A 12,751-nucleotide genomic window follows, 5' to 3' on the forward strand; every position below is an offset into this window, starting at 1 on the left:
TAATAGCGAAAAACCTGATGTGTTATCCCAGGAGTTGGGGATGGAAGGGGAGAAATCAGCTGCTGAAGACCAGATGAGAATGAAATGGGAAAGCCTACATCAAGAATTTAGTACCAAGCAGAAGCTACTACAGAATGTTCTGGAACAGGAACAGGAGCAAGTGGTATCCAAACATTTTGATTTTATATATTAACTAATATAAAATGTGTATAGCTTATGCTAATGGAATATATATGTGCAGTAATCTATAATTTCATTATCAATTCAAGTATAAGACATAAAAGAAATCATTCATCTTATATTTTTCTTAGCAAGCATGTTTCGTGCTTCTCTTAATAATTATATATTTATATGTGTAAATTCATTTGATTTCTAGATACTCTTTTCCTCAGAGATGATTACTATCTGATGACTCATTAGTGTAAATCATTAACGGCCCCCCTTTTTTTTCCAAAATCTTGAAAATAAAGGTTATAAGCAAGAATATACGCATCTAGGACAAGAGAAACGCAACAAATTTGATTATTTTGCTAGAAGTAAATTGTCAAGTTATCTTATTTTCCATTGCTATTTCCAGGACTTAATGGCTTCAGACGATCTTAATGAGAAACATGTTGGGACATCAGTGGATCTAAAAGGAAGGGGAAGTCAGTGGCCTGCTAGAATAGTTACTGGCCCATCTGTAAGCTTGTTCCTGAGATGGGCAAGTACTGTGTGACATTGGACTTGACAAAGCAAGCCAAGTCCAGTGGAATTGAATATAGCAACAGAAGGTTCTAGGTAGATAATAACTATTAGCTCACTATAAGCAGAAGCCAGAGAACATTTGAGAGTCAGAGGAATCAACCCTGTAGAGAGGTATTGCATGAGGTCAGAACCCAGCTTGCCTGTGATGTTTACCACAGTTGTGGCCCACCAGGATTTTGAAGATAGAAGTCTAGTCCTGGGTCATGGCCCCACAGGGCTCATCTCAGTGATTCTGTGACAGTAGTGTTATCAGAGTAAAGTTGAGGTCCTTTACTGTGGATCTGAGGCAGCTGCTGATGTCTCACTTATCTGACTAGGGCTAGCTTCAGTGCTGGGAGAGGCTGAACCCAGGAATGGAAGAATGTCAGTAACTGGAGTGCATCTGAGGCATGAAAGGCAGGAGCTGGCAGAGCAGGCTCTATAAAGAAAGCAGATATAGCTTGCCAGGACTACCTGAAAAGGAGATAGTCCTAAGGTCACAATGTGTCCCCTTATCTGTGGGGAGCCATGCGTCAGTGCCAGAGCCATGCGCGTCTGTCTCATTTTACAGAATCTTGTGCATGCCACCCTTTCTCACTCCTCTCCTGCTCTGATCAGGATCCTTCTTTGTCACTGTCCACATGCATAGCCACCAGCAGTGGCCCTGGGCAGCATAGAGCACTCCATTCTTGAAGGTAGTTATTCCAGAATCCTCTACCACCCTGGCACGTGGTGCCTTGTAGCTTCCACATGGACTTCCTACCTGTTTGAATTAATCTTTCTCCACATCCCGAGCAGTTAGACTCATAGTCTGAATTCTTGATTTCCGAGGTGGGTCTCCTAGTCTTGACCACTAGCTCACCTTCGTGTTCTAGTATTCCCCATTCCTTTGACTATAAGGGATATTTACAGTCCTACATCAGGAAGCCAGTCTTCTCTGACTATCCTAGATCAGATAAATCCAAGGTATTTCTAGTAATAATCAGCAAATATTCTCTATCAGTTAAATGCTCATCCCCTGGATTCCACCTGTTGTCCTCCAGCCTAGAGCATCTGAGTGGTTCATGCAGCACTGCAGACTTCCTGGGTGTCTCATCCATGATCACCCTTATCTCGGAGAGCTATGTCTTCTGTCAATGCTGTGCTGTAACCCCGGCATCCTCCATGGGAGCCTAACACAAGAGCCCTGCCTGCTGCCACCGACATGCCTCTGTGAACCCCGAACGGTTCAAGTTTAGGTTCAGGTCCATAGCTCATTGCCCTTGGGAACTGGAAATGGAAAACATCGAATGTTCTTTATTTTATGGCCTTTTTTGGCATTTGAGTGCTTTCTTTCCATAATTACTACTCATTGTACAAAGTGCCTCCGAGGTGGTTTTCTTCTCTTTGGCGTGATGAGGTGAGACAAAAGGTGAGGAAGAAGCAATTTGGCTGTAAGAGTTGCCAAGAAGAAAGGGTGATGATCACTTAGTGAACATATTTTGTGTTCTAGGTGTTATTTCTAACAACACTGTGGTGAGGGTGACATTACCTCTGCTTTGTAGATCTGTAAACTAAGGCTTGGAGAAATTAGATGATTTCTCAGGGTCTTGTGTCTAAGAAGAGGCAAAGCTGGGATTTGGATGCGGTCTGTCCAACTCCACAGTCCCTCCTTTTTCATACTACTTTCCTGACAGTTTTGTTTACTGGTAGTAGGTGTGTAATTTAAGGAAGTGGATTTTAAAGAGGTGTTATGTTGTGGGTGTTCTCGTTATAGTGGGAAATGAGTTGGGCATGTTTAGAGGATAATGAGTAATCAGCCTGAAAGGCAAAGTGAGAATGAGACATTTTATAAATTATAGGGACTGAGTTTGATGGGAAACATCTTTTAAAAGTCAGAGGGCTAAGCAACACCATGGTATTTATCAGGTATTGTGTGTGTGCCTACAAGAGTGTAGGGGAGGTTGAGTGAATGAAGAAAGCACAAGGATCAAGTCTAGATCTGGTATCTAGGATGGATAATTTCATCATGGATAGTGTAAAACCAAGAAAACAAGTTGAGAGGAAGACCATGACAGAGTTCAAGCATTTTCCCCACCACTTTGGTTTTTGTTAAGTCCATCAGTGGAAACATTGCCATCGCTGAATTTGGGCACCATGTTTAGTGGACGTGGTATATTAAAGAGGTCATATTTCTCCAGAAGAGCTTTTTATAAGGACACTTTCTCCAGCATGTGCTTCAATATGTAATGCTAGATGATGAAACCTAAACAGAGTACATATGCTGTTAAATAAGTGCACCTGTTTGCCTACAGCTCTACAGCAGGCCGAATCGACTCTTGTCTGGTGTGCCATTATACAAAGGAGATGGACAGACCCAAGACAGATCTGCAGTGACATCTTTGCTGGATGGATTGAACCAGGCCTTTGAGGAGGTTTCATCTCAGGTAGGGCTGCACTCTTGGCTTGCTTATGGATCTTGGTCTCCCTGAAGCTGTTCCACCTCTGGGCATGACTGGTCGAGACCCAGCACTCGTGATTAGCCCTGAAGGGCAGAGCCACTGGACCCTTACATCTCATCCTGGTATTTTTCTTTGAGTCCTCAAAGTGCTATAATTAATTCTATGCTCTCCCTTTTTCTCAGGGTGGGGGGACAAAAAGGCAGAACATTCACTTGGAACAGAAGTTGTATGATGGGGTCTCAGCTACGTCTACATGGTTGGATGATGTTGAGGAACGTTTATTTGTTGCCACAGCACTTTTACCAGAAGAAACGGAAGCTTGCCTCTTCAACCAAGAGGTAAGATTGGCAGCTGATGTCTGTGAGTATGTGATATTACAAAGCACTTGAAATTTTGGTGTTGGATAATTAATGTATAAGGAAGGTCAACATAAAACAGTTCTAATAAAGTACAAATTAGGTATATTTCTAAGCTGCATAATACCAAAGTGAACTGCCTGATATAAAAAGCTCCCAGAGATACTCATGTTTTGCATTTTTATCCTCTATCTTGTGTATATAGGAGGAAGAAAAAAAATGGAAGATTCTTTGTAGAACCTTGTTGTGTATTGCAAACTCTCTTTACATGAAACACAGGCTAAAAATAGTGTTTCTAAATAGCCCTTTACAAATCTTACCTTTCATCAAATACATATTATTAGCTAATGATGTAAAATTTCTGAGAAAAATTTCTCCAGCAGCAACTTGCCTAATATTTGTGGAAGTGAGTCAACTTACCTTAGATATAATTACCACTGAGTAGTAAGAGAGATATGGTGGGCTTTCTCTGAGGAAATGACTTGATGTGTATATAGATTCATAGATCCAAACACTGAAATGTGCTTTCTCTTTTATCAACCCTAGACTCTTGCCAAAGATATTAAAGAAATGTCTGAAGAAATGGATAAGAACAGGAACTTGTTTTCTCAAGCATTTCCAGAGAATGGTGATAACCGAGATGTCATTGAAGACACTTTGGGTTGTCTTTTGGGCAGGTTGTCCTTGCTAGACTCAGTAGTAAATCAGCGCTGTCATCAGATGAAGGAAAGACTTCAGCAAATACTGAATTTCCAGGTAAGACATCATCAAGAGATGGTTGATAATACTCTAGCTATATTCAGTAACAAGCAGGATGTCTTACTGAGGTATGACATAGACCTATTTTTTTTTTTTTCAAAAGTACAATGAAGAGCAAGAACATTATAGAAAAAGAAGGGGGTGCCTGGGTGGCTCAGTGGTTTAAGCCGCTGCCTTCGGCTTGGGTCATGATCTCAGAGTCCTGGGATCGGGTCCCGCATCGGGCTCTCTGCTCAGCAGGGAGCCTGCTTCCCTCTCTCTCTCTGCCTGCCCCACATCTACTTGTGATTTCTCTCTGTCAAATAGATAAATTAGTTAATTAAAAAAAAAAAGAAAAAGAAAAAGAAGGGACTAGAACTCTAGGATGAGGAAACTAAGAGGCTTATGTTCCTAGAAATGAAGGGTTGAGAAAACCAACCAAGTAAACTAAGGGCTGAATATAACGTTAAATTCAACCAATAATTTATATGACTATAATTATAATTTTCAATTGATAATTGGAATTTAAAACATATGACCAAAATTTATTAAAAACATATGACCAAAGAAATATGTGGGAAGAGCCACAATATAGGACCTTAGACTCTAGTGCCCATGGGCCACTGAGAATGGCTATGGCCTGCTTCTGCCTGCATTAGAAACATACACAATTGGGACACCTGGGTGGCTCAGTCAGTTAACCATCCGGCTCTTGATTTCAGCTTGTGTCGTGATCTCAGGGTCATGAGGTGGAGCCCCACTTCAGGCTCTGTACTTTCGGCAGAGTCTACTTGGAATTCTCTCTCTCCCTCTGCCTCTCCCCATATTTTCTCTCTCTCTCTCTCTCTATATATATATATATATAATAAATCTTAAAAAAAATATTTACCGTGCTACTTCCTAACCCTAACTTCTCAGATTTATTGCCTGTAAGCCCTAGACTCGCGTTCCATTGCCAGCTGACTAATTGTCTGCTTATGAAACTTTTCCTCTGACTATAAACTTCAGCAAATGCCAAAGCCACTGATAAACTTTTTTTTAAAGAATTATTTATTTATTTGACAGAGAGAGCACAAGTAGAGAGGCAGGCAGAGAGAGGGGGAGAAGCAGGCTCCCTGCTGAGCAGGGAAGGAGCCCAATGTGGGGCTCGATCCCAGGACCCTGAGATCATGACATGAACTGAAGGCAGAGGCTTAACCCACTGAGCCACCCAGGCACCCGCTATTGATAAACTTTGAGTTGATTTACATTCCTAATAAAGTAATCTTTTGGGAATACTTAAGTTTTAATTGAGATTTCTTTCTTTCTTTATTTTTTTACTTATAGAGAGAGGGAAGAGAGAGAGATAAGGGGAGGAGCAGAGGGAGAGGGAGAATCCCAAGCAGGGTTCACACCCAGCACAGAGCCTGATGCAGGGCTCAATTTCACAACCCTGAGATCATGACCTGAGCTGAAATCAAGAGTAAGACGCTTAACCAACTAAGCCACCCAGGAGCTCCTAATGGAGTTTGATTTTTAACAATTGTATAAGATTTATAAAATAGATAACATGTAATTTGGACCAAGAGTTTGATATAAATTTTGATTTGTAAAAAATACTGTTAAAGTGTCAGGTGTAGCATCAGTCAAGAAATGTGGAATTCCCTAGATATTCATCTAAAGGGACAAATCATCACTGCCATTCAGTAGTGTTCTTAAAACTACAAAGGAAAATTAGAATAATTTGTGTAGCATTTTTTATTCACAAAGAATTTTCACCTGTATTTTTGTCTTTAATCTTCACGACATACCTCTTAGCTAAGCATTGTTCTTATATTAATTTTGCAAAAATTAAGAGCAGCCTCCAAAACCATCCCTCCTGGGTTCAAATTCTGACTTTGTCCCCTACTACTATATACCCTTAGCTGTGTCTGTAAGGCTTATTAGAGTAACACTCATGCTGTGGTCTCCAGGAGTACTTTGAGGATAAAATTGGTTACAATGTGTAAAACAGTTTGAATGGTGTCTGAAACATAGTAAGTACTCAGTCAGTTTTGTTATTGTTGTCACTATTAATAGGAGTATTCATTATAACATACAGAATCTGAAACCAATATAAAATTTAAATTAATTCCTAAGATTATTTAGCCATCAAGAACTAGAGCCAGGATTTGACTCAAAGAATATTTTTATATTTTATATCATTAGGGTGCCTCAGGGGTGATGAAGAATAGTAGACCTCTTCACGATGTATTTTGAAAGCAAAATCAACAAGAGCAGATTTGTGTGGGGATTGGATATGGGGAATGAGAGAAAAGGACACTGCTGAGGAAGTCCAGAGACCCCGGCTGACAGGCTTGGTGCAGAGCAGTGCCATTGACCCATGGGCTAGGCTGGATGGACAAAGATACTAGAGTTAAGATACTCAGCTGACTACTCAGAGTAGACATTTGGATATGCTTGACTATGGCTTCAGGGAATGACCTAGACCAGGTATTTGCATTTGTAGAGGTTAGGTTGTAGAGCTCATAGAGAAGAAAGCACATTTCACTTGGGATCAGAAAAGTTGGGGTTCTTATTTGGGTATTTTGTTTTGGATGCAAGATCTGATTGCATGCCCACATATACACCATCTGTCTAAAATCAGCAAAACTTGTACGTACAATTGATGGAAACTTGTATCATTACTCTAAAATCCACCTTTCATAAAATAATGTGCTGAGTTTTAACAGCATTCTAGTTGGTCTATCAACCATGAATGGGGGGGTGGTTAAAGGTACAAATGTTTGTATCACTTAGAAGCATATTTCCCTTTACAAATTACATTTACTATGCTAGTGTCTTCAGCCCTTTTAAGTTTTTATTCGTAATTATAACCAGTCAGAGTAAAATATGAACAAAGCATGAATACTCTGGAACTGATTTTCTGTAGAGGACCAAGAGAAGAACATACAATTATGAAATTGTCTTTAAATCACGTTCTCTATTTTTCTTCTTCCAACAAGTTTCTACTTGTTGGTGGCCCGCTCACGGACAGCAGCTGACATTTCAAAATGTTTGTGTTCCAATTTAGTTGAAAGAAATAGTTCCAATGTTAATATAATTAAAGGTCAAGTCGTAAACCATTTTATTTTACTTTGCACCAAGCACCTGGTATGCTGTCCATGCTCGGTAGTTAATGGAATGGTATGCCTTTGTCTTCCACTTAACTTTTGAGTATTAGCTTTTCCCAGACCGGTAACATTATCCTCTACCCAGCAGAGAATCTGGAAGAACATGTTGATGTTATGTAAATGTATATTATCTCTATGGAATCAAAAGAAGTTAATCATCAGTTATTCTATTAAAAATGTTTTTACCTAGAGACTTAATCCCAAATAAATTTACTGGACATTTTTATGATTGGGCATTTTAAGTTATTTAAAAACTGAAAAAAAAAAAAGAAAGAATTCTTTTTAAATGAGTGAGACAGCACAGATGATTCAAAAACTTGAAACCGTTGATGTACCTGTTTCTCAAAAAGCAATAATCCTGCCTCTTTAATGCCCTACAATCAGTGCCAGTGACCATATGATAAAATTTGTGATTTCTGATATTTGTATAATGTGGAGACACCTTAATTATCCTGCTGTGTCATATGCATAGTAACAAAAAACAGTTAAAGCCTTTGCATTTTCATTTTTAAGAAAATATCAACATCCATGGGGTGCCTTGGTGGCTCAGTTCATTAAGCATCTGACTTAAGTTCAGGTCATGATCTCAGGGTCCTGGGATGAGGCCCCCCCTCAGACTCCCCACACAGTGGGGAGTCTGCTTGTGCCTCTCCCTCTCCTTCTGCCCCTCCCCGATTTGTGCTTGTACACATGCACATCCTTTCTCTCTCTCAAATACATATATAAAATCTTTTTTTAAAAAACACTGGGGTGCCTGAGTGGCTCAGTTTTTAAGCATCTGCCTTCGGCTTAGATCATCATCCCAGGGTCCTGGGATGGAGTCCCACATTGGGCTTCGCAGGAAGCCTGCTTCTCCCTCTCCCACTCCCTCTTCTTGTGTTCCCTCTCTTGCTGTCTCTCTCTGCCAAATAAATAAATAAAATCTTAAAAAAAAATAAAGTACCAACATCCATGTGGTTATTAACACCTCTCAAATCTCTTGTTTAGTAATTTTTAGATTAGTTGTATTCTTGGCTTTAGTGTCTTCTTGACTGGTCCTTTCCAATAATTAGTGAGACCTCCAGAAATGTGAACTCTGTTTTCTATTACGTTGAGTAGAATATAATTAAGACAGAAAATATGTTTTTAAAAAAATAAAGATGATGTACAGGAAATAGATCTATAGTCTTTCTTCTTTCTTTCTTTTTTAGTTTATTTATTTGTATATGTAATTTCTATACCCATCGTTGGGCTTGAACTCATGACCGCAATATTAGGAGTCACATGCTCTTCCAACCAAGTCAACCAGGCGCCCCCACGATCTTCATTTCTAACCCATGATATATTATTTAGAATTATCTACTCATTTAGATGAGCTGAATTAATGTTCTAAATATATGTCTCTAGTAGAGACTTTTTCTTTTGAATTTGTTCAAATGAATGGAAACATCTTTTCCTAGGCATACAAACAGGTAAATAATATGTCATCGTTCTAACGGCCCACATGGCCTCACCATGAGCACAGCTGAATAATACAAACATTGCTATAATTCATAAGCAAAAACCTTGCTTCTGGCAGCATTTTTCCAGGACTGTTACAACAGTTTCCTAGTGAATCTGCAGCAAGGCTTGCAGACTGGTTTGCATTTTGGTTAATGACAGTTATTGCCCTGTGGGATCATGTGCTTTTCTCTAATGTTCATGTGCAATTTTTTTCTTTTCCTTTTTTCTTATTTTACTGCATAGTCCACCCACTGATCTGTTTCCTAGACTCGCATTTTGTTAAAAGGCTGGCATACATCCTTAAAGATGCTTTCTTCTTCTTGGGTGTGATTATCCTTCTCCTTGTAGGTAGACAGATTTTTGCATCTTGATGATGTGTCCTTGTGTATAGATCAGCAACCCCCAGTGAAGAAGATGTGATGAGTCCAATTTCAGCTTCCACTGAACAGCCAACCCGTCATATATGTTTACTGACGTTTCAGGGGGGAAAACTGGGAATTATATCATTCAAATTTTGCTCTAGTTTATTATTTCCTGTAGAACTGAGGACCAAAATTCTGATAGTTAACTTTTTTTTGTATAAACATAACTCAGTATAAATATACGTTTACTTTTAAGTGAGAGATCTTTATGAACAAAAGGCTTTGCTAGGTCTTTTTGTGTTGTCTCTTCATATGTCTTTGGTCATCATGGATAAAATTTATTTTCTACACTTCTGGGGTGGCTTTTTATAAGCTTGGCCAAATTCTCTGAAAATAGAGAAAAGGAAGTATGAGAGAGAGGGAATGAAGGGAGAGGAAAGAAGGAATTATATTCTTCTTAAGAATCACATTTTTTTTGTTAAATTTAAGATGTAGTTTTAAATAATACTTGGACTTCCATGCGAAGTAAAAAATACCAAATAACTTGAAATGAAATAAAAGGATCCTATTTTTTCCTAAGTAAGGGTAGCAGCTGTAGGCTCTTTCAGTAAATAGAAGTCATTAGGGTAGTATTTCCAGTGCAGTGTTTAAATGTGTGCATTGATTTCAAATGTATCAACAAGATTAGGGTGACTAGCATTGCTTTTTATTTGTATACTTCATCATCATTTGTATTGTGTTTAAAAAATGCTTTCTGTAACAAATTCTTCAAAAGTTAGTTTTAACACTTAAATTGTCACCACTTACTTTCTCCTTTTCCCAGGATAGTATTGTTTCTTCTTGACATTAAATTCCTACAACAATACATTATTTCTAAGGATATGTGTTATACTTAGAACCATTCTGAATTCCCAGTTACTCATATTAAGTCTTCTCATTTTTTTCCTCTTTAGAATGATCTGAAGGTGCTGTGCACGTCGCTGGCTGACAACAAGTTCATCATTCTGCAGAAACTGGCAAATGTGTTTGAACAGCCTGTGGCAGAGCAAATAGAGGTATTTATAACCACCTTTTTCTAGAAGAGCAAATGCATAGAGTTGTTCTGATTTGGTAGGAGATTTCAGATATTCTATAAAAGACTAGTGGCTTGCTATAACATTGTTACTAAAGAACTTATATTTTTGACAGACAGAAAGTGAGAAAAGGAGAAAGAGCATGAGCTGGGGGAACAGCAGAGGGAGAAGGGGAAGCAGGCTCTCCACTCAGCAGAGAGCCCGATGCGGGACTCGATCCCAGGACCCTGAGATCATGACCTGAGCCAAAGGCAGAGGCTTAACCCACTGAGCCACCCAGGCGCCCCTTGCTATAATATTTTTGTTTGTCATACATTTTGTCTCTAAGTGTCATGTTTGAGTGACGGGCCAGGCGACATGGAATCTGTCACTTCTCTCTGTACGGAACTAGGAGATAGGTAAAGGTGTCGGTGGCAGATGATGACATGAAGAAGTTTGCCACCTAACCCTGAGATTAGACAGGAGTCTCAGGGACGCAGGGCAGACAGTCAGACTGTCCTGGGGTGATACAGATAAAGCACTATGGACATTCAGAAGAAGGGCCAACTGCCCCCAGCAGAGGTAGGATCTGGGGAAATTTTGTAAAAGAAAATTGGAACCAGACTGAGAAGTTTGGACACACAGAGACTGGGAAGAAAGATATCCAAGCCAAGAGGACAACATGAACAAAGGCTTAAGTGGTAGACAATTCAGAGCACTTCCAGAGAAAAGCAAGGAATCCTTAGATGATAATACAGGAGCTATATCTACAAATATATCTTAGAAAAGCAAGTTATCCTTATTCAGCTAAATGCTGAATTGATGATGAATGAAAACAATTGAGGGGAAGTAAGTTTGGATGAGTACATTTGAGGCAACTTGTGGGGCCTTTTGAATGTCAGAGAAATTTAAACTTTATTCCTCAAACCGGTGGTTTCTAAACTTTATTGATGGCATATCTCATTAGTTTAAAAGAATAAGCACACCCCAAAAGTATATGAATATTTGCTTATTTATGAATTATAAGCAGGTACTTTGCTATAAAGCATATACACAAATGAAAATTCAGAAGAATGTGGTTGCATAGAAAGGAAAAATGTAGTGTTTCATCCTCACCAGTCATCTCATACACGCGGGTCCTTGCACTCACCTTGGAGACCACTGGCAGTGCAGAGTCCCCGGGGTGCTTTGAAGGTGAGAATGAGTGTCCGTGCCCGGCCCTGCTTCCCGGACAAGACCGTGTCAGGTCAGGAAGCAGGATGTGCCTCTAGAGGCTTCTTGTATCTGCACTGAGGAGAAGGAAAAAGAATTCTAACTCCAGTGATGTCATTGAAAACAGCGGGGAGACGGAAAGGATGTTACACATTCTATCTCCTGTTTCCCACCTAAGTAATTATGTGTTTTAATAGAATTTCCTAATTTCAGTAGACCTCTAAGGGTTCTATGAGTAGGCTATAGAGAATCATCTGTGATAGAAATCCCCTGATATATCCCTCTAGATAGAAATAGAGGTCATTCTGTCTATCCATCTATCTGTAAAATTACCTAAAATAATTTGCTAAATTATGTGAATGTTTATTTTTCTTGACCATAATTTCATCTGCTTTTTAAAACAAATCTCTCATTTCCCCCAAATTTAAAAAAAAAAAAATTCTTCTATGTTGAAACTTAAACTTGAAAGGAACTTTTAAAAAAATTTTTACTTTTTCATTCTTGGATTTTAATATTCAAGATTTTAACATGCCTGATTCCCAAAAAAGACTTCAGCAGCTGTAGCAATGATTTGCTTTGAATTTCAGAGGTGAAATATAGAGTATGTATGTATGATCACAAATAACATTTTTACTAATTATTATTTTTTAAAGATTTTATTTATTTATTTGACAGAGAGAGAGCACAAGTAGACAGAGAGACAGGCAGAGAGAGAGAGAGAGGAAAGCAGGCTCTCCACTCAGCAGAGAGCCCGATGCGGGACTCGATCCCAGGACCCTGAGATCATGACCTGAGCCGAAGGCAGCGGCTTAACCCACTGAGCCACCCAGGCGCCCCACATTTTTACTAATTATTGACCAGGATCACTAAAATGATTCCCACAGATAAAAATAAATAGCTAGACTATTTCTCTGAATAAATAGAAAGCCACCAAAAAAAAAAAAGTGCTAATTTCACCCCTACCCTTGTTAGTTAAAAAGATAATTATAGCAGGAGCCATAAGGATGATATTTCTCAATATATTCATCCTTTGAGCAATGTCATTCTGATCTAGAACAGACTTGTCCCCACAAGCTGGTGCCAAGTTGACTTCCAGGGATCTCTCCCTTTTCCACTCTTCTGAGAATTTCCATCACTTCTCTCTCCGTTGGATCTTCTCTTTTCTGAGTCTCAAGTCCATCTTTATTATATCGCTTCCTTGTTTTGTTACATATCCTAAGAAAGGATGCA

General features: G+C 39.1%; 1 protein-coding gene across 32 annotated transcripts in view; it reads left to right on the forward strand.

The window, feature by feature from the left end:
* Window positions 1-12,751, forward strand: part of SYNE1 (spectrin repeat containing nuclear envelope protein 1) — a 464,577-nt gene that overhangs the window by 337,730 nt on the left and 114,096 nt on the right. For 28 of the 32 annotated variants that reach the window (XM_082730051.1, XM_082730052.1, XM_082730041.1 and 25 more), the window contains 5 exons: window positions 7-163; window positions 3,021-3,152; window positions 3,350-3,505; window positions 4,070-4,279; window positions 10,211-10,312. In XM_082730051.1, coding sequence (XP_082586177.1) covers window positions 7-163; window positions 3,021-3,152; window positions 3,350-3,505; window positions 4,070-4,279; window positions 10,211-10,312 — 757 coding nt within the window. The remainder of the gene's footprint in view (window positions 1-6; window positions 164-3,020; window positions 3,153-3,349; window positions 3,506-4,069; window positions 4,280-10,210; window positions 10,313-12,751) is intronic. The other 4 variants (XM_082730055.1, XM_082730059.1, XM_082730056.1 and 1 more) reach the window with 1 other exon arrangement.

Source organism: Mustela nivalis, assembly GCF_964662115.1.
Source record: "Mustela nivalis genome assembly, chromosome: 5".
NCBI lineage: Eukaryota > Metazoa > Chordata > Mammalia > Carnivora > Mustelidae > Mustela > Mustela nivalis.